At 44.8% G+C, this 22,342-nt stretch overlaps 1 protein-coding gene across 2 annotated transcripts in view; it reads left to right on the forward strand.

Annotated features, from left to right (window-relative positions):
* The window catches only part of PRMT8 (protein arginine methyltransferase 8), an 82,414-nt gene that overhangs the window by 29,698 nt on the left and 30,374 nt on the right, over positions 1 to 22,342 (forward strand). For both annotated transcript variants that reach the window (XM_081128941.1, XM_081128942.1), the window contains exons 2-4: positions 93 to 278; positions 13,366 to 13,521; positions 16,081 to 16,144. In XM_081128941.1, coding sequence (XP_080985067.1) covers positions 93 to 278; positions 13,366 to 13,521; positions 16,081 to 16,144 — 406 coding nt within the window. The remainder of the gene's footprint in view (positions 1 to 92; positions 279 to 13,365; positions 13,522 to 16,080; positions 16,145 to 22,342) is intronic.

Consider the following 22,342-nt stretch of genomic DNA (forward strand, 5'->3'; position numbering starts at 1 on the left):
GGGCTCAGGGACCAGGCAGGGAGGGGGCAAAATCTCAGAGGGCAGGGCCTCGCTGTCACTGTTAACACCAGGTTCCCTCTTTTCACCCTCAGGTGAGCAGTCCCCCCTCTCAGCCCCCCCAGCCTGTGGTCCCATCCAAGCCTGTGCAATGTGTTCATCATGTGTCCACTCAACCCAGCTGTCCAGGACGGGGCAAGATGTCTAAGCTGCTGAACCCAGAGGAGATGACCTCAAGAGATTATTACTTCGACTCCTATGCCCACTTTGGGATCCACGAGGTAAACCATCTGAGCTGCTGGCCGAACGGGGCAAGCTTGGCTCTGCTGTTCCATCGCTGTTCTCTGAGGCAGCGTGTGTTCAACTCTCCACTGTCATGAAGTGAGTTCTCCCAGTGGTCCGAAGCTCCTGACCCTCTCTCCATCCACGGGTCCCTCTGGGAGGGGGTCAGGGCCAGGCCTGGAGCAGGTGAGTAGGTGAAAGTGTATTTCTGTGTTGCTCAGCTGGTGAGCAAGGAGTGCTCAGGGTTTCTTTGTTTTATAGTCTGGCACCTGTGTCTCTTCCCCACCCTCAGTTCGGGTGATCCAGGTGGACTGAATATCCTTGGTGCTTTCTCTAGGAGCTCAGATGCTTCGCAGCTATGGTCCTAAAGCCAAAGGGCCTTCTGGAGGTCATGATGTCTGGTCTTCAGACCGGGACAAACATGACCTCTTAGGTTTGTCCTGTACCAATGAGTGCCTCCAGGTAAGAAATGCAGCAAGCGTCCTTGGAAACCTGGTGTAGGTCTAGCACCCTGATTGGGTCTTAGGAAATTCCAGTGTGTAAATGCTTGTCTTAAACCATAGCAGGGAAGACTTCTGTGAGCTATTCCCCCCACCCCCTGCCCTGCCTTCATCACCTGCAGCACTCTCAAGCCACCGCAAATAAACACCTACATTAACTGAGTGCTCACTGTTCTAAGCACGGTATATGTGCCATTTCATTCAATCATCCTAAGAACCCTACGAAGAAAATATTTCTATTATCCCTTCATGGTCTGAAGAAATATTGAAAAGGGAACATAGGTTTGCTTGCTATGCAAATACCTTTTCAAAATGCGTCTCAAAGCTCCTCCTTCCTACCAGATGCTTCTGTAACTCCTTCCAGTATGGAAGTGACCACGCTGCCATTGCCAGGCATGTGTTTAATAACAATGGCCAGCATTTTTTTATGTGCTTACAACAAGATGCTGTTGTTCCTGGCATTTTATATTCTTGGTTCATTTATCCCTCAGGTCAGTCCTATGAGGTTGGTGTTATTATCTGCCCCCATTTTACAGATGAGGATATAAGACCTTATGCGCCAGCTGCACCTTTGCTCATCCCTGCTGCTTCCATTTGCGCTTGAGGCTACAGGCTAATAATTGGCAGCGTTAGAGATGAAACCTTCCCGTTTTAGGCTCAGGGGTTTCATTCCTATCTATGAAGTTGCACAGCTGCTAAAACAGTTCATTCTTGCTGGAAATGTTGACCTTGTGCCTGCTGGTTTCTTTGCAGTTTCATGTGGTGGTAAAGAATGGGGGTGAAGTCCCTCAGTTACCACTAGACTCAGGCTCAGCCTGGGGAGCCTCAAGGTTTGGCCCCCTGAGAACTGCTCTCCATATAAAAGCTTCGGCCTGGGGCCTGCAGTGGGGTGGGGGGGGGGGGTTGGGCCCTGTGTTTAGTTCTGGGGACCTGGCCCAGGAAGGCCTGGGCAGTCAAGCTGGCCGCTCTTGGTGGATCAGGTGTCCACTTAGGGCGGATTGGTGAGTTGTTGCACCTTCCATGGGGGGTGGGGGGGTGGGATGGTCCACGGAGCCCTGTCCTGGCCTGTGAGAGGCTCTGGGAGGGAGAAAGACTCCTTCAAGAGCTCCCCTCCTCAAAACCCTGGTGCTAATGAAAGGATATGCCCTCCATGTGACAAATTCTAACAGGCCTGTGGTTCTGGGGCACCTATTTCAGGGCAGATTCCTGGGAAGAAACAGCAGTTCCAGGGGCCCCAATATGCTTCCCCTTGGGCCTGCCTGAAATCCCTCCTGATAGAAACCAACCCACCACGATGTGCACCTCATTCCCATTCCTCCCCAGTCTTCAGGCTCCACTCCCCGACAGAGCCTCCTCTAATTGGCTTCTCTGACACCTCCCTCTGAATTGCTAAGTTCTTGCTGGGCAACACTTTGGCACCTAGAATGTTTTCTCCTGGACTATTACTAATCTTTATAATTCCTTCAGGACTTGGTTCCCCAGCCTGTAACCCAGGGCTTGGCACATCATCTGATTGGCAAAGGTTTATTCACGTGGCTGCTGATCTCATCACTCAGTGAAGCCTGGCCAGCACCATGGCCCAGCATCCAGCAGGGTATGATCTCCACTGAGAGGACACCAAGGGTCATCAAATAAATATTACAGTAGATCCCCTCAATTTCATGTATTGGTAGAAAAATCAAATTTGTGCATGAAGATATGTAAACATAGTGTAGACTGAGCTAATTAAATTGGAGTAAAGCATCCGCCGGTCATAGGTAACCAGCCCTGGAATAGTTTTAGCATCCTTCACATCAGGAAGTACTTCTGACCACCTAGCTTAAGTCCCTCCTGCTGCTGCTGCTGGCCATCTCTAGATCCTGGCCTCAGGGAAACTCAAAGGTCTGTCATGTAGAGGTGGCTAGTTGGCCTTCCTTCCTAGTTGGAGTTTTCCCTCCGCCCTGTTTTTGGTCTCCAAGGTTGTCTGGCAGGAAATGGGGAGGGGCGAGTGGATGGATTCTTCACATTGTTCTTCACAGAGAGAGGGCCTGCTCATTTTTTGTTATCAAGCTCCAGGGATCTCCATTCTGTGCCAGACAGCTCGCAGCGATGCCTTTGCCTCCTCAGTCTGGGCAAGACCCACATCTCACCATCCGGAGCCGAGCTGGCCGTTTGGCAGTCTGCTCCCATCATTAACAAGATGCTCACAGGGCAGGCAGCAGCCCTGCCAGCTTGCTGATTAATAGCGATCAGTGAGTGTTTAGGAAACATGTGCGGGATGGCTTGGGTTTGATGACTCTGCAGATACAAACAAGAAGTGCTGAGTTTGGAGAAGGACACTGTTGGGGGCTGGAGAGCAAAGCAGGAGGTGGTTCTGGACACTTCTGTTCTTCCATCCCATGACTCCATCCAGACAGGACTCTGTACTCAACCTTCAGAGGGCGGGACGAGGGAGAGGGCACTGTGGCCTCCCATCCCAAGGCCTCTCTGAGAAGAATGGAATCTTGACCAGGAACAGAAGTGACAGATGGGTGCCTAGTGAGGCCTCTGCTCAGAGTGGAGAGGGCCAGCTCTGTGACCTCCCAGCTCCCAGCTCTGAATTCTCGGCATCTTTGACAGGCCCTGGGCATGGTGCCTCAGCTGCCTGCCAGCGGGGCTGTGTTCCCAGCCCCCGAGCCCCGGGCACCCATCCCACTCCTGGCCAGCTCAGTTCTTCTGACAAGCTTGCTGCAGTTGCTTTTGAAACATTCTTCGGGGCCTCACTTCTCAGCAATTAGTCAAATGTGCTGTCACATGTTTAATAGGCAAGAAAGCTGGGAGACAGAGTCATCTGCAGCCTGAGATGGGAATTTCTCACCAAGGAGCGGCACGCTCTGTCTGAAGCTTTTTCGACGTCTCTGGGCCGTTCTCTCCCAAGGATGATTAAAGCAGGAGTAGAGGAGGAAAGAGCCTTTGCTTTGGGCAGGCCAAGTGGAGGAAGATTTGCTAAGTCACCACTTTTCTTCTACCAGAACTGGTGTCTCCAAACCGCCTGCAGTCTGGAGCCTTAAGGAAGGGAAGAAGGGGCCAAAGAAATGACAATAGGCAATGAATCAAGGGGGGGGGGGCACTAAGGCAGCTCCGCTTCAGCAACAATAGATCTGCAGAGGTACTGGGCCAATCTAATTCCATCAGGAAAGGCTATGAGGACTTTTAACCATGGCTGTGATTGAGAGAGATCAGAAAGATCTGCCTTTGTTTTGTCTCCATTCTCTGATCACCTTCAACAATTTCTTTGCAGGGATGAAAAGGGTCATTGTTGTCACAAAAAGCCAGAGCTAACACTTATGTAATACTTACTATATTTATTTAACCCTCACAACAATTCTATGAAGTAGGTGCTCTTATTACCCCATATTCCAGATGGGGGAATTGAGATACAAATTGATGTTCTGGATCAGAGAGCTCAAAAGCATTGGAGCTATGATTTGAATGTAGGAATTCTGGCTCCACTATACTTTACCATATTCCTATTTATAGAGCATGGGTTATACACCATGTCCTGTGCCTGGTTCTGGGGAAACCATCTGCAGTCTGTAGTCTCATACTTTGAGGTCTTGCCGTTTTGATGTCTAGCACCCTTGGAGTGTTTGGCCCCAGACATCTCCGGGAACTCACTTTCAAATAATTTAGAGCCAAAAGTGAACTCAATCTGACTAAACCCTTACATTCTTCAAATTCTAGTATGACCGAATATGTGAGCCCTGGGGCAGCACAGGAAGCAGTGGCTCTGCTGAAAAGTGAATATAAGATCTTTTAGTCCCTGCGGTTGAATTCCAAGTCCCTAAAAGAAAGATTAAAGCCACAAACCTTGATCAACTCATGATTGGGTTTAACTGATCAGACCATCACTCTAGCTACCTAAAAAAGAAAAAGACAGTCCTTTTTGGAAAGATGAAGAACAATAAAAACTAACTTCAGCTGGTGGTGTTCCTTACACATTATCTACAGCATAAAATAAGAATTAGAAGATGTGAAGAAACAGAATTTTGCCCATAGTCAAGAGGAAAATTAGTCAATAGAAACATCTATAAACAGTCAAGGCCTTGGAATTATCAGAAAAACAGTTTAAAATAACTACAATAAATATGATATTTTTAAAAATCTCCAAGAGAAAATGGACTTAATACATGAAACCCTACAATAAAAATACAGGATCTGAACCAGATATTTACTGGATGGGATTAATAGCAGATGGGATACACAGAAAGAAAAGATCTATGAACTTGAAGACAGGTCAGTAGAAATCATTCATAAAGAGAGAAAACAATTGATAACAAGCTCAGTGACTTGTGGGACAGAATCAAGTGGTAAAACATGCGAGTAATTGGAGTTCCAGAGAAGAGAAAGAATGGGACTGAAAAAATATTGGAAAAAATATAGGTGGATAAATTTCTAAAAGTGATAAAAAAACAATAACTTTCTATATTAGTTTGCTCAAGCAATGAAGCCACATCTGAAACAACTGCTACAAATGGAATTACCACCTGATTATGTTTATGATAATCCCTGGTTATTCTCCAAGATCCATCTCTGTCTTCTGGACAGGCCAAATAGGCTAACTGAATGAGGATGGGTCTCTGAGAATTAGTCTTCTGGACTGATGGGTCTCATGGAACTAGTGTTAGTTCAGAGCCAGTGTCCAGTAATCCTCAAAAATCTGTCTTTTTTCCCCCCCTCCAATGTCATCACCCTGATAAATGGCTATAAGCCCTCTTGGGGAAGGCTGGAAGATGACTAACAGCATCGGTTTTTGGCAGTGTAACAGGATTTCCCCACTTGGGACATCGCTTTTCCTTCATTCAAAGGGTTCTGTAAACTAACTCAAGTTTGGGAATCACGGAGGTACTCTGACTCTCTGTTTTGGTGATTCAAGCCAGACTTCTGTTCATGAGACCTATGTCTTTTCTGCTTAAACATATTAGGCAAGAATTTAGTATGCTTCTCACCTGTTTCTTTTCTGAGACACTGTGATCTACTAGTAAACATCAGAGGTCTTTGCAACTCAGACTACTCTGAAAATCTTTGGCTTCTATGTCCTTCAGTGTAACCACACCCACCTCATCTTTGGTGATTAAGTGTTGCAATTTGGCTCCTGCTACCTCAGGATCTCAGTTTGATGTTATTCCCACAGCATTTAGGCATCTTAGTTTGATGGTAGAAATTCCTCCTATAATTTCTGACTTAGAGAGAAGAGCCACCACAGAGCTCTTCAAGGATGCTGGACTCCTTTCACAAATTTATTTCTCACAGCTATGGTGAAAGGTGTTCTCTGGTGTTGGTGAGTAGGTCTCACATGATAAGTTCAGGGTAATGTTCTAACCTCCCTAAGCCTTTGGGTACCTCCCTCTTCAGTATACTGAGAAAATTCCAACATTTCAATTTCATTTGTGTAGAATAACTTTGGGTCCATGTTTCAGTCAATTAACCAAACCAACAGTTAGAAGCTTTCAAGCCCTTGGAGCTAAAATGGTGAATCCAGAATCTCTGCTTAGTGGTCCTATATCAATAAACTTGGCCCAGTCCAGCTTTATATTCTTTCCATGTTGATCCCACACCTTTAATGTACATTTCCATATATATCCCCCAGCTTTCAATCTATATAAATAAAAAATATCATGGATTTCTTTTGATGTGTATCACACCTCCCAGTGAGTTACACTTTATACCCTTCGGGCCTGCTTGGAGTTGAATCTAGTTGTAGGGGTAGCAGGTAAGAAGGTTGGTGGGGTAGGGCCTGGAAAATCAGCAGTGCCTTGCAAGCAAGTACCTCAAAGGAGACCAATGCGATTCTTCAGGAAAAGGGAAACTCCCTCAGGCAGGGGTAGAAGGTGCTTCTACTGGCAAAGAAAACTCTGGGTAATTTAGAGACTTGAGGTCCTGGATTCTCCAGAATTTGCCCATATGTTACAATTCTGATATTCAGGATCCCATTTCTTCCCAATAGATGCCTCAACTTTAACAAAAGAGACCCTCCAAAGAGGGAATTCAATTTATGTTATAACTTGGGCATCTGTAGGATTAGACTTTGGATTTGGTTTTCAGAAATCTTGGCCCTGCACCTACAGGAAATACACTTTTTGTTTGTTTCTTTGTTTGTTTTCAGAGAAGTCATAGAAGCTTTTAGGTGCTATATTCAGACCCTGAACTGGGAATTTTAAATCCTTGTGCTCATGATTTTCTTTCTCCAACTTTTCTAGCAGAGTTAATAGTAATGAACCAACCAAACCACTCCATTATTTTCCCCGTCTTGACCAAAATATGCTAAAGTAGCAAATACTTGGCCATCCAGTCTTGTCTTCTATAGGTTCTCTATTACAGGTAAAGCTAAAATTTGAGTAACTCCTTTGCCATTTCATGCCAGTGACTACTAGTAAACTCTTTACCAATGGCAATAGAGTTACTAGTGCCTTTAATTTTTATTTATTTTTTTAATATATCTTTATTGATTTCAGAGAAAGGAAAGGAGAGGGTGAGAGAGAGATAGAAACATCAATGATGAGCGAGTCGTCATTGATCAGCTGCCTCCTGCATGCCCTCGACTGGGGATCGAGCCCGCAGTCCCGGCATGTGCCTTGACCAGGAATCCAATCATGATCTCCTGGATCCTAGATCCATACTCAACCACTGAGCCATGCCCAGCTGAGCTTACTAGTGCTTTTAAAACTCAGAACTGACTCAGATAACACACCCTTAGGTTCTGTTCCTTAGGAGCTATTCTTGGTACCAAACTCTATCAGTCAAGGTTCCACAATGGAAGCAGATCCAGTAGTGTGTACACACACACACACACAGGATATATATATATATATATATATTTACATATTTATATAAATATATAAAGCAATCTATATAAATCTATATAGGTAGCTAGAAAAGAAATTTGGATATAAAATAAGGGGAGATCAGGAGCAGCTAGAACCCATAAGCATAAGCTTGAATCCTACGACAGGTTAAAACACATGTTCATTCTCTTGCCTTTGACCTCGGTGGCAAGCATAGCCTGTAGAGCCTGGGGTGTTTCACCGTGGAGCTGAGCACACATACCCCTGGCCCTGGAGTCAGAGAAGCTGAATTTGAACAGAGTTAATTGCAGCTGCTGTGTCATGCTAATGAGGTGAATCAACACATCAGCAATGACATGTGTGCACTATAAAATGGTTCCTGCCACCTTTTTGCCTTCCAACTCTCACAAGAGTCTCTCTTGTGACCCCTCCTAACTGGAAACATAGTAGAAAGAGAATTCTGTGAAATATAGTTCAGGTGGCCAAGGTGACATGTTACAAAGCCATTGAACATGTGTGCACAGAGCTGCACAGCATGAAGCAAAATTTACAGAACTAGAGGGAGAAAAATACAAATCCCCAATCATAGGTAAAGATTTGTGTTAGCACTTCTTTCTTGGTAATTGATAGAGTGAATGTACAAAAAAAATCAGTAAGGCTGGGGAAAATTTGAACAATTTTCTGACATAATCAAATAATTTGACCTCATTGGCATCTATAGAATGCTGCACCACCAATCTACAGAATGCACATTCTTTTTGAGTTCATATTGAAACATTCGGTAAGATAGATCATATGCTGGGCCATAAACTAATCTCAATGAATTTCGAAAGGTTTAAATTATGCAGTGTGGTTTTTATCACAATAGAATTAAATTAGAAACCAGAAGCAATAAATTATCTAGAAAAATCTTCAAATATTTGGAAATTAAGCAGCACGGGAAACAGAGTCAGGAAGTCACAAGAAGTTAGAAAATATTCCAAATGGGATGATAATAAAAACACAATGCTAATGCTATGAACTGATGTGTCCCCTCAAATTTTGCATGTTGAAATCTTAACCCCCAATATGATGCTATTAGGAGGTACCTAATGGGAGGTAACTAAGGCATGAGGATCACCCCTCATGAATGGGATTAGTGCCTTTTTGAGAAGAGACATGAGGGCTTGCTATCTCACTCTGCTCTCTGCCATGTGAGGACACAAAGCAGACAACATCTGTAAACCAGGAAGCAAGTTCCTCCCTCCTCCCCCAACCCTGATACTGGATCTGCTGGCACCTTAATCTTGGTTTCTGAGGTTCCAGAACTATGAGAAATAAATGTTTGTTTTTTCAGCCACCCAGTCTATGGTATTCTGTTATAAGAGCCTGATCTAAGACACACAACATATGAAAATTTGTGGGAATCAGTTAAAGAAATCTTTAGAGGAAAGTTTATAGCTTAGATGTTTTTATTATGAAAAAAATAAAAAATAAAATGAATGGTCAAAGCTTCTACCTTATGAAGTAAAGAAAAAAGAGCAAATAAAATCTACACAAGTCAAAGGAAAGAAATAATAAAGATGAGAACAGAAATCAATGAAGTAGAAATAAAACATTAAAGAAAGCCAGCAGAGCCAAAAGTTAGTTTTTGAAAATACTAATTAAATTGAAACATCTAACTAGACTGATCAAGAAAAAAATCAGAGAAAACACAGATTATAAATAAACAAAGGCAAGAACATTACTACAGATCATATAGACACTCAGCAGGTCATTAGAGACCATCATGACAATATTATACCCATAAATTTGACATCTTAATGGAAATGGATAAATTCTTTGGAAAAATACCTTGTCAAAGTTGATGTAAGAATGCATAGGAAAAGAAAATAGCCCTCTATCTATTAAATAAATTGAATTCATAATTTAAAATCTTCCGACAAAAAGGACTCCGGGCCCAGATGGTTTTACTGGTGAATTATATAGACATTTAAGGAAGAAAAACATCAATTTCACCCACACTTTTTCAGCAAATGTATGAAGAGATAACACTTCCTAACTTGTGTGATTAGCTCAGCATAATTAATTACCAGAAAAGATAAGAGAAAGTTACAGATCTACATGTATCATAACACAGACACAAAAATCTGCAATAAAATATTAGTAAATAAAACCCAACAATACTTAAGAAGGTAATATACATCATGACAAAGTGTTGTTTCAACATTTGAAACCAATCTTTGGAGTTAAACACATTAACAGAACAAAGGAGAGAAGTCATAATCATCTCAATAAATGTAGAAAAAGTATGTGACAAAATTCAACACCAATTCATGATATAAACTCTCAGAAAATTAGAAACAGACGATAACTTCTCAGTCTGGTAAAAGACATTTATGGAGAATCCACAGCTAAAATTACACCCAATTGGTGACATTTATATATCACTGGAACAAAGGAAGGATGCCTGACTTCTCCAATTCTAACATATTACTCAACGGCCATCCTTGCCAGTGCAGCGTAGCAAGAGGAAAGAACTAAAAATAAAAGGCATACAGGTAGGGAAAAAGAAGTGAAATTGTCTTTATTCATAAGTGACAATATTTATTAACATTAAAAAACAAAGGAATCTACAAAAGAAATCCTACTAGAATTAATATGTGAAGTGAGCAAGGTGTAAAACACAAGGTCAATATATATACTAATAATTGGAAAACAAAAAATTTAAATTATCACATGTAGTCCCATAAAATAAAATAGTCAAGAATAAGTTTAATTAAAAATATAAGACCTCTATACTGAAATCTGTAAAATATTGCAGAGAAAAATTAATCAAGACATAAATAAATGGAGACCTGCATCAGTGTTCTTGAATCGTAAGACTCAATATTGCTAAGATATCAATTCTCCCCAAATTGATCTACAGAGTCAATGCAGTTCCAAACAATTCCAGCAGGCTATTCTGTATGAATTGTCAAACTGCTCCTAAAATGTATGTGAAAATGCTGAGTATCTAAAAAAACCAAAATAATCATATAAAAGAAGAACTAAGCTGGAGGACTCACACTACTTCATTTCAAAGTTAATATAAAACTATGGTGATCAAATGAGCATTGAACTGGTATATTAATGGAACAGATCAGACAGGACGCACATGTACAGTCAATTGATTTTGACAAAGGTGGCAATATACTAGAAACAAAGGAAAGTTTGTTTCAAAGGATCTCTCTCATGTAATTCAGTGAGGAAATGAACCTGGTGCTTAAGCCATCTATTTGCATGAAAAAAAATAAACTCGCACCCCTAACTTAAACCGTATACACAAATTAATTTGACATGAATCATAGACCTAAGCCTAAAAGTCATAACTATAAAACTTCTGGAAGAAAACATAAGAGAATATCTTTGTGACCTTGGGGTAGACAAAAAATTCTAATCAAAAAAGTAAAAACTAAAAAATTGGTCTTAATTAAAATTAAAAACTGCTTTTCAAAAGACAACATTAAGAAAACGAGCCCGGCCTGGTGTGGCTCAGTGGTTGAGCGTCGACCTAGGATCCAGGTGATCGGGGTTCGATTCCCGGTCAGGGCACATGCCCGGGTTGTGGGCTCGATCAATGGCTCTCTCATCATTGATATTTCTATCTCTCTCTCTCCCTCTCCTTTCCTCTCTCTGAAATCAATAAAGATATATTTATAAAAAAAAAAGAAAGAAAGAAAACGAAAAAGCAAATCACAGATTAGCAGAAGATATTCACAATGTGTATATCTGACAAAGGATGTTTCCAGAATATATAAACTTCTATGATTAATAAGGGAAAGGCAAATAGTTCAAGAAAAAAATGAACAGACACTTAACAAAAGAAGATGCATATGAACAGTCAATAGACACATGGAAAATTAACTGTATCAACAGCCATCATGGAAATACAATGAAAACTACAATGAGATATCAGTTTATATCCAGTATAACAGTGATTTTCAACCAGTGTGCCCCAAGAATGTTTAAAACATGCAACACCTGACTCTTTAGTCAGAGGCCCCTTAGATTGTCAAATAAAAAAATGGCAACAGCCAACACAGCAATAACCATCCACTGTGAATGAATTGAAATTATACCTATTTTTTTGGTCAGATTGTCTAAAAAATATACTTTTTGGTGTTCCACAGAATTTTAGTAATTACCTTATGTGTGCCATGAGATGAAAAAGGTTGAAAAATGCTGACCTATAATAAGCAACATTAAAAAGACGAATAAAACTAACTGGCCAGCATGTAAAGCAACTTGAACTCTCATATATTGCTGGTGGGTTCATAAAATGGCACAACTTTTTTTTTTTATCCTCACCTGAAGATATTTTTTCATTGATTTTTAGAGAGAGTGAAAGGGAGGGAAAGGAAGAGAGAGAGAGAAACATTGATGTGAGAGACACATCGATTGAATGCCTCCCCACATATGGGATCAAACCTGCAACCCAGATACACGTCCTTGACTGGGAATTGAACCTGCGACCCTTTGGTGCATGGGGCGGTGCTCTAACCACTGAGCCACGCCGGCCGGGATGGCACAACTATTTTGAAAAACTTAGGCAATTTCTAATATAAAGAAACACCTATTCTTAAGACTCCCGACACCCACTCCTAGATATTTGCTCAAAGAAAATAAAAACATACCTCCTCAAAAATGTTTGTATGAGAATGTTCGTAATACTTTTATTCATAACATGCAAATGCCCGTCAACAAGTGAATGGATAACTACACTGTGGTATGGTCACGCAGTGAAATGCCAGTCAGCAGCAAAGAACAAGGCCAAGAATGAGATCGACAGCAGCAGCAACAAAAAAGGAACAAACCTTGGATGCATGCAAGAGAATGAATGAATCTCAAAATCTTTGAGCAAAAGGAATCAGACACAAAAGTGTACATATTGTATGATCAATTTATATGAAGTTCTAAATCCAGCAGAAGGAAGCGTTGGTGATAAAAATTAGATCATTGGTTGTCTGGAGTGGGGCCTGAAAGATTTCCTGGGATGATGGAAATGTTCTGCATCTTGATTATGGTGGTGGTTACACAGGTGTACATTTGTCAAAACTCTTACACTTAGCTCTACATTTAAAATCTGTGGTTTTTTATTGTATGCAAGTTATACTAAAAATTATTCTAAAATTATACTCCCAAAATCCCAGTACTTTTGGTGATGACTTAGAGTGTTTGCTCATACCTTGCATGGGCAAAGGCCCCTGCCTCATCACCATCACAGATTAGTCATGTTCTCCTTGGGCCAGAGGCAGTTATAATGGGTAATCTAGCTTCTTTCTTACCACAAAGCACTTAAATGATGGTAGATAAAGGAACATGTTTTCTATTCCTAAAAACAAACAAAAATAATATACACATAAAAGACCTCCTTTAATAACTTTTCAACAACAATACTCTACCATCGCAGAAAGTTTTGCTTCAGGTGTAACTTGAGTCTCTCGTGCTGCATCCTACCGATACTTCCTTTTGCTTTGTTTTTTGTACACTGGAGCTTTCCCAGGCCTGGACATGAGTTTCTCCTTTGATAGTACAAAGCTACCTTTCTTGGGTAGAGTTTTAGGGCTGAAGTTGTTTGTAATGATGCAGGTAACCGCTGGCCTAGCTGCCCTACCTGCCCCACAGCACTCTTCTGGGGTTTGTCTAGTGACATCTTGAAGATCATTGAAGAATTTGGTGGGACAGCCCTAGGGCCTGTGACCCTGTTGTACTCCCAAGTACCTTGAATACATTGACACTGACCTTCCTTTTCTTTCATGCAGGAAATGCTGAAGGATGAAGTGCGGACGCTCACTTACAGGAACTCCATGTACCACAACAAACACGTGTTCAAGGACAAAGTGGTGCTGGACGTGGGGAGTGGCACCGGGATCCTTTCCATGTTTGCTGCTAAAGCAGGAGCCAAGAAGGTGTTTGGGGTGAGCGTGCCACTCCCTCCCTCACGGTGGTCTCCATGGAGCTGGCCCTGCCCTCTGCCTTCTCTAGCCCCTCCTAGAAGGACAAACCCTGGTCCATCTCTTTGCTGAGGTCACGCACTCGAGGGAATAGTTGTGTGATTCTCAGGAAGCAGGACAATCTCCCACAGCTCCCTGTCACACGGGCATTCTCCTGGCTCCTTGGCCCCAGTGACTGCTGACATTTGCAGAGGATTTTTCACTCTTCTGAAACCATTTCAGTGTTACCATTACCTGACTGACAGTGCTTGAGGGGCAGTGCGGGATGGTTACATGTGTGAGCTCTGGCTGAATCTCTGCCCTTCCACTCATGAGATGTGTGACCATGGGCAGTTCACTTCTCTGTCCTCAGTTTCACCATCTATAAACTGGGTATGATAACAGTATCTTGCCCTTGGGGTCATTGTGAGGGGTAAAAAGTTTAATGTATATGTAATGTGCTTAGAACAGGGCCGGCACATGACAGGTGCTCAGTGTTTATTAGTGTAGTCAGAATAGGGCCCTAGGAGATAAGAAGAAAACCCTCTTCCTTTGTCCTTTAGAGGGCAGTTTGGTAGATCTAAATTCTGCTACTCTGGCTGCTACAGCCTCTCTGGCTAGAGGTGGAGGCTGACCCTCTGGGAAACCTCCCAGCCCTCCTCTCGCTCCCACAGTGTAGCTGTGCAGGGAGAGGAAGGGCCACCTGTCACTGCCTTCTAAGTCAGCAGGGGCCTCCAAGTCGGTGGAGGGTCTCTGGCCAAGGAGCTGTCAGGAGGCTCCTACCAAGTGCCTTCTAGCTGTGATCACTGGTCCCAATCTGTCTGCCTCCTGCTCTTTTGCTGTAACAGCTCTTTTATAAACAGCTCTGCCACAGTTAGCCAGGCTTCTTTCCATTTGGCTCATTTCACAGTTCAGTTTCTTCTGTTCCAGGCTCCCCTTCTACCCATAGCTCTTCTCCAGTAGGGGAGACGGGATGGCAGGAGAGAGAGAGAAGAGGGGAGAAAGGGAGGGAGAGAGAGAGAGAGGAGATTGACAGAGACAACAAATGAAGATAATGAAATAGACAGACAGACATGAGAGAAATGGAGAGAGACCGAAAGATGAAGAGACTCAGAGGAAAGCTAGAGGCATGGGAGAGGACCACCAAAAAAGGTTAAAGAAAAGAAACTAGAAAGTACGAAAGAAAAATGGGCAAAATGAAATGAGAGTAAAGAAAAAAGAGAGGGAAAGGGGAAAGGCAAAGGTAGGAAAAAGAAAAAGTGAGAAAAATATGAACGCAGCCTCACGAGTCCCGTGTGCTTTTGGAGGTCCCGCCAGTGCTTGTTTCATCCTCACTTTTTCCATAGGAAACAGGGGCTGTCACCTTACTAATGAGGAAACTGAGGCACAGGAAGAAATTGACAGAGGCCAGATGCGAATCCAGGCTGTCTGGCCCCAGGTCCCATGTTCTCCATGACCAAGCTCAGTACCCTCTTGCAGATGGAATGGAAACGTAGCGAGGCAGGGAAAGAAGAGGAGAGAAACAGTCCTGCAGCCAACAGGATTGTTGTCACATAACCTGTACCTCAGGGAAACACCCATCTTCTGGGATCTGAGCCCTGGCTAGGGTCTGCCTCCTCTACCAGAGTTACTCCTTCCTGACCCTGTAGGTGCCCTTACCTTCCCCCAGGCTTGGAGGGAGGCTGCCAGCAACCTCCTCAGTGCCCCTATGCAAATACGCAAGGCCCTGGGAGCAGTCTTTGGTGGGGCCTGAGTGTGGAGGTGAGGGCATCCCCAGGGACTTAATGCAGGCTGGTGTCTGTGTAGGGCCAGCTAAGGAGGTAAGAAAGGCTCTTGGCAGCTGCCCCTCTGTTTGCAGCACCCCTTGGCCCTCCTTGGCATGCCCAGGGCCTCTAGCCCCCAGGCTGGGTTTTGATCTCCTGCTACTCCCACAAGGTTCTTCTCTGAGCTGATGGTCAGCTAATCCCTCAACTACCTTGGCCTTCTGCTCAGGAGATTTTGGGAGCATGGAGAGACTTAGATTAAAAAGAATCAATTCTTTCAAAGGTGGAGACTGTGGAAGAGGTGAAAGTTAACTTGTATGTGCCCTGGAGAATGTTGGCCCTGACTTGACTTTCCCAGATGGCCCCTATCTTGGAATGTTTCAAGTTTAACTGGTGAGGGCTGATGTGGGAGGCTCACAGCACCTCTGGTCGGTCCTGCATCCTCTCCTGGGAGGACAGTGGCTATGCCATCTCATCCATGCTTTCCTGGTCAGAAGAGTGAGGTCTGCCAGCTCTTCCTGAATCTCCCAACTCAGACACGGGCTTCCATTGCAAAGCGCAGGGTGGGTTTCAGCCTCACAGCACAGGCAGCCCGATTTAGTGAATGAGCTGCTGGCCTGAAAGTTGGGAGGGCTGCGTTGTAGTTTTTAATCTGCCACACATGAGCAGTGACTGCTGTGGGCAAGTTACTGCAACCCTGGAGGCCTCAGCTTCTCCATTTGTTAACTTGGTGTTGGTTGTATTTTTGATGCACTGCTCCTTTGTTCTGTGCCCTTTTTAGATCGAATGCTCCAGTATTTCTGACTACTCAGAGAAGATCATTAAGGCCAACCACTTGGACAACAGTAAGACATACCTCTGTGTGTTTTCCCATGGATGGAGAGAGGAGGGGTCTTGTACTTCCTTGTTTGGGTGGCATAGACTGACATGAGAGAAGAGTACAGAGCACTTCGCTTTGGGGAGGTGGGGCTCAGCTGAGGCCCTGCTTGCAGGACTAGGGTCATGGAGTTCTGAGGGTCCCAAGGGTCCCAGGCCCTGCCATGTCAGCCAAGACACGTTTGTCCCAACTCAACTTCCTGTGGCTAAATTCTTAGCCCAGCCTGTGGCTAAATTTTTAGTTTTTACTAAGAATTTAGTAAAAACCCTCTGCTTGGCCCCAGCTATGGACAATCTATTGAGTTTTTCAAAATGGCAGCTATTCCTCCTTCTCTTCCCTCTGCACAACCCCCAGCCCTACATCTCCCCATCACCCTCCCACTGGCAGACCCAGCCTCTGCCTTTGGGAAACTATGGTCCTCTACTGCCCACAGGCCTTGCTGCTGATGGGGCTAGCTCAGTAGTTGGCTTGTCCACGGAAGCAGGACCTTCTTCAAGCCGGAGTCTGAGTATAGAGGTGTTTTCCCTTCCCTTCCCTTCCCTTCCCTTCCCTTCCCTTCCCTTCCCTTCCCTTCCCTTCCCTTCCCTTCCCTTCCCTTCCCTTCCCTTCCCTTCCCTTCCCTTCCCTTCCCTTCCCTTCCCTTCCCTTCCCTTCCCTTCCCTTCCCTTCCTTTCGCCTTTCCCACACATTGCAGCATTCTCCAGGCCCTTCTCCCTATAGCCCAGCTTGGACACACTCATGCCCACAAATGCTCCTGATTAGAAGAGGTCCTTGAATCTTGTATCAGCTATCAGTCAGCAGAATGAGATTTAGTCACCAGACCCTGTGTTGAGTGGGGCCAGGTCATGTAGAGTTTGCAAACTAAGAAAACAAGTTTCTAAGGATGATGGAGGCCTTTTGAGTATTTTAAACAAAGGAAAAGCAGTCTCTATGGAGAAAGGATTGGGAGTCCTCAACATACAGATATTATTTAAAGTTACACGATGAGGTCACTTAGAGATGAAGCATTGGTAAAGAAATGGGCCAAAGATAAGGCTCTCGGGCATTCCAACATTTGGAGGTAAGCAGCAGAGGAGGGGCCAGCAGAGAGGCAGAGAAGATACATTTGGTGAGGTTGATGGGCATGCGGGAGAGGGGAGGACCAGGAAACCAAGGGAAGGGGGAAGTGGTTCACCCTCGGGAATGCTGAGATCAAGTAAGATAAGAACAGAGGAGTAACCATTGAATTAGGCTACATGGAGGTTACCGGTGCCCTTAACAAGAGCAGACTGAGTGTAGGATGGAGGCCAAAGTTCAGTTAGAGTAGGTTAGGGGGAGACTGTGAAATGAGGACAATAAATAAGTCTTCTGGCTGCAATGGGGAACAGAAAAATGGAGTAGTAGCTACTGGGAGATGTGGGGTCAAGGAAGTGAGTTGTTGTTTTTAAGCCTAAGAGATATGAAAGCATGTGTATGATTCAATGGTCCAGTAGAGAGAAACAAAATTGCAGATACAAGAAAACGTAAATTCTGGAACAAGGACCTTGAGAAGGTAAGAGGGCCTGGGGTGCAAAGCACAGGCAGAGTGTTGGCCTTTTTCTTGGAGTAGAGATAGTTTAACTACAGTAATAGAGGGCGTGTGGGTCCACATGGAGGTGGGCTAGTGGTGGGAAACCCCTTTGCTTTGTTGTTTCCATTTTCTCAGTGAAGAATGAGACTGTCATTGATGGAAAAGACCAGGAGGGGAGAGGGGTAAGTGTGTTTACAGGAGATAAGAAGGCCTAGAAGGGTCTTTTAGAGGGAGAGCAAACACAATGGGCTAGTGGGGATGGCTGGGAGTGGTCACCCTTGTTAGAGGTGTGTGGACATAGCTATGCAGTGAGCTCAGTTCTCCTACTGTGAGTGGAGGGGAGAGCTGCCTGGGTAGGGACTTTGCTGGGAGGACACAACAGAAGGAGGGAGGAGCCAGAGTTACAACAATAATGGGCCATGAAATCTAAGCTAGGTGAAGGAGGAAGTGAGGGGGTGAAGGGGGTGGAGGTAAATCAGTGTGAGTGAAAATGGCTAAGGATAATGGGAGAGCACAGCTACGGGGCCATGAGCAGAGCTGAGAGCCAGAGGCCTCTTTCTAGCTTGAGTACGGAAATGTTGCCCAGATACTCCTTACCTAAGCTTGGCGTTCAACCTGTCTTGGTTCACTTAGGGGTCAGATCTCTTTTGTACCCTCCTCAGGAAAGTATTGGAGCTTGGTAGAAGGGGCAGAGAGGTGACCTCTCTACTCGCCTACCAAAGATGGAAAAAGAAATGGTGATTCTTTCTCTACAAGGGTGACACAGCCTGGCATCTGCGTGTTTTCACCTGACCTCTCTTTCCCCAACTCTGTGAAATAGGACAAATGGTTTCCTATTTAACAGATGTGGAGACTGAAGATAGGAGATGTGGAGCAGAGACTTTGGTTTCAGCTCTCATTCCTGTACTCTTTCCTAAAGTTCATGTGGAAGTTCAGTGAGTGCCTGCCAACCCTGAAAATGAAAATTAAAATAGATGTAGAATTGGATTTCCTCTCAGGGTTATGGAGCCTCAGCTCTGGGCTCTAAGGGGCCTCAGAGAACATTTAGACAATTTCCTTGCCTCTGCCCAGATTTCACTTGCACAGTGATTCCTGCCCTTAGAGGGTCTGCCCAGCCCCTTACTCTTCATCTGTCTCTGTTGTTGTCGGCTTTTGGGGTCTGGAACCACAGCCTTCTGGGCTCAGCTCCCTGCACTGCCTTGCACCACTGGTAGTGGAGTGTGGGGTGCGCCCAGAGTGGGTGGGAACTAACAGCAGCTGAGAGATCCCTGACCTTTGGGAGGAGGGCAGCTTGGCCCTGAAAGCTTGCCAGGAGAAAGATTACTCAGCCCCTGGTCACTCCTTCTGGTTCACAATTCATGGTCCCCACCTCCCTTCCCCTGCCCCAGATTTCTGTAGCTTTCTCAATTCCCCTTCCCTTCCTTTGGCTCTTCTTTCTTGTAGCCTTGAAACATTCCAATTGACAGAACAGGTGCAAATGCAGCTTTGTTTTTTTAGCCATTTGAAAGTAAGTTGTGACATGATGGCCCTCATCCCTGAATACATTAGTGTACATGCCTACAAGCAAGGACATTTTCCTGTATAACCACAGGGCAACCATGGAAATCAGGAGGGTAGCATGAATACGTCGTGATTATCTAGTGCTCAGATCCTCGTCACATTTTGCTGGTTGTTACAGTCGTATCCATAGCAAAAGGATCCAGTCCCAGAGCATTTAGTCATCATGTCTCTAGTTCAAACAGAACACACTTTCCTCAACTTTCCTGGCCTTCGACCACACTGCCAGCGTTCTGTGGCTGTCCCTCGGTTTGGGTTGTGAGACTCTTCTTCACCATTGGGTTCAGGTGATGCATCCTGCAGGAACACCCGACCCACACTGTTCTCAGTGAGTACTAGCAGGTGGCATGTGGTTTTTTCTGCTTGTGTTTTTAACTATATACATATATATATATATATCTTTATTGATTGCAGAAAGAGGAAGGGAGAGGGAGAGAGAGATAGAAACATCACTGATGAGAGAGTCATTGATCGGCTGCCTCCTGCATGCCCCCTGCTGGGGATTGAACCCTAAACTAGACATGTGCCCTGACTGGGAATCGAACTGTGATCTCCTGGATCATAAGTTGATGCTCAACTGCTGAGAAACGAGGGCTGGGTGGCCTGTGGTTTTGATTTGCTGGGTTACTGACACCACTGACTTTGATCATGTGGTTCAAGCAATGTCTGCCAGGCTCCTTCATGGTCAAGTTGCTCTTTCCCCCTTCGTGATTAGTAAGATTTTCTGGGGCACGTACTTCAAAACCATGTAACTATTTCATTCTTCATCATTAATTTCCCATTTTATTCAACAGATTGTATCTGTTATTACCAGGACTTACTTTGATACTCAAATTGCCCCCGATTTGGTCACTGGGAGCATCATCAAGCTGGTTTCTAAGTCCTTTTGACATGCCTCTCTCACTTGTGAGTGTTCTCATTTTCCGGTACAAATGTTTCTCCTTGTACTTTCCATGCCTCTGTTCTAGAATCAGCCGTCTCTCCTCAGAGTCTTGATTCCGTTTAGTGGACAGTGGCATTTAGAAATGTGGACCCGGGGCTAGGTGTGCCCACTGATTTTAGGGTGCTGATGCCCCTAGGCTGTCCAGGTAGAAAGGAAGTGTGTGTGTGTGTGTGTGTGTGTGTGTACATACGCACTTATATAACACACATTTCTACATCTGTCTATACATATTGTCATGTAACACTTCCACTTCTAATTCAGCACCGCAGCGTCTAACTTTTATGGCCCTTCCCATTCCCTTGTTTGTGACTCATTTCTCTGAGGGTGAAAACTCTAGCTCCTATTATTCTGACTATGTCTGTGTATTGGATCAATCCCTTTGTGTGTAAACAACTTCCCATTGTCAGCACTTCCTGCCCCCAGCAGATGCTTCTGTCACCCAGCGGTGCTGGGCTCCAACACCCTGTGCCAGGCTGCCTCCCCTGCTCAGGCTCCAGTTGGCTGAGCCAGGCTGCCGAGGCCCCCCTGAGCCCCTGCACTTCGCCCTCCCGCACCAGGGATGCCCTGCTCACCCCGCTCTGGCTCTGACATACTGTGCTGGGCTGCCCTTACCTGCTCAAGCTTCAACACCTCACGTTCGACTGCGGTGGCATCACACCCCACCCCTCCCCGGGAAGCACAGAGGTCTAGCCTACTCAGCCCCACCTGATAGCTTCAGGGTGGGATTGCTCCATGCTTCATATGCTGATGGCTCACACTTGATTCTGTTACTAAGGCAAAGGCCCAAGAAGGACAAACCACTGTCCTCAAGTGAATAGTGCCCTGTCCCTGTTCCTGCCCCTCACACACACAGTGCTGAGAAGGAGGGAACCCCAGGCCCAGGGGCCTTAAAAGGCAGAGTTGCCTCCATCTCTTCCTCCCAGGGGGTGGGGGGGGGCAACAACAGTGGGTGGAACGGTGAGCCAGCCAGGCCCTGCCAGGCATGTGTACCAGATAGAGGACAGCTTAACTGCATGAATGTGTCCATGGAAATGGTTTTGAAATGCTGTGTCAGCCAGCATTTGTGTGGGTCTCAGGAGTGTAGGTGTAGAGACATAAATAACAACACGGACATAAAATACCTGCCACCCAGAATCAATCAGTCTCTCTCCCGCTCCACCTCCACACAGCTCCTCAGGCTGATTATTCACGTGTAGCCACGCACCTCCACGAAGCCACCTGCTGTGGCCGCGCAGCCCTCACACGGCTGCTTCCACACGTGTGGCCCCCGCACATGCTCACAGCCTCCTCTTTGACTTTGGCTCTGACAACTATTATTTCCTCTCTTTCCCTACCAAGGAAACCAGTGGGCTGCTGAGATGCTTAAAAAGGTAGATTCATTTGTAAAAGTTGACATGGGAGCTCAGGGATTAATATAATTTTTATAGTTCTAGAAGAAAAAAGAAAAAGTGTACTCTTTTTACTTCTCAGCAAACTAAAGGAAAATAAGTGTATTCCTCCTTTCCTTCTACTGGTATGTGTCCTAAAACACACCTGAGATGGAAGGGGCCTGAGTGTTGCTTGACAACAGAGTGACAATGGACAGAGGAGCCTTGCAGCGTAACATTAGGGGGACTTTGGCACATCACTTCACCTTTCTGAGCTCTGCTTGCTCCCAGTAGAGGAGATAAGTCAATGATCAGCTTGCAGGGTTGTTGGGGAATTAGAGATAAGGTACGTCAAGTGCCTAATATGAGGCCTTGTGTGTAGTAGATGCTTAACAAGCATGAACTATAGGTCCTTTCAGGCTTAATGATCTATGCTTTGCTCTTTCTTGGCCACATAGCTCCAAGCCTTTTATAGATGGTGCTTGGATGCTCTGCTCCTGCAGTATTCCTCTGTGCTCTGCAGCCATCCAGTCCCTGGATGAGCGCTCAATGGGGTCCTCACCACTAGTCTTCTGAGAGCAGTGATTGTTAGAAGCACTGCCTTCCCCTGGGTGGATTCTGCTTCCCAATGCTCCTTTGGAGACAGATGGAGTGAGGAGACTCCTTCATATGGTTGCCCTCCTCCCACATCTCCAGGCTACACACTGGCCTCAGTTCCTTTACCTTTTGTGCTGTGTGTTGTTGTTTTTT

Source organism: Miniopterus schreibersii (genome assembly GCF_964146895.1).
Source record: "Miniopterus schreibersii genome assembly, chromosome: 2".
NCBI lineage: Eukaryota > Metazoa > Chordata > Mammalia > Chiroptera > Miniopteridae > Miniopterus > Miniopterus schreibersii.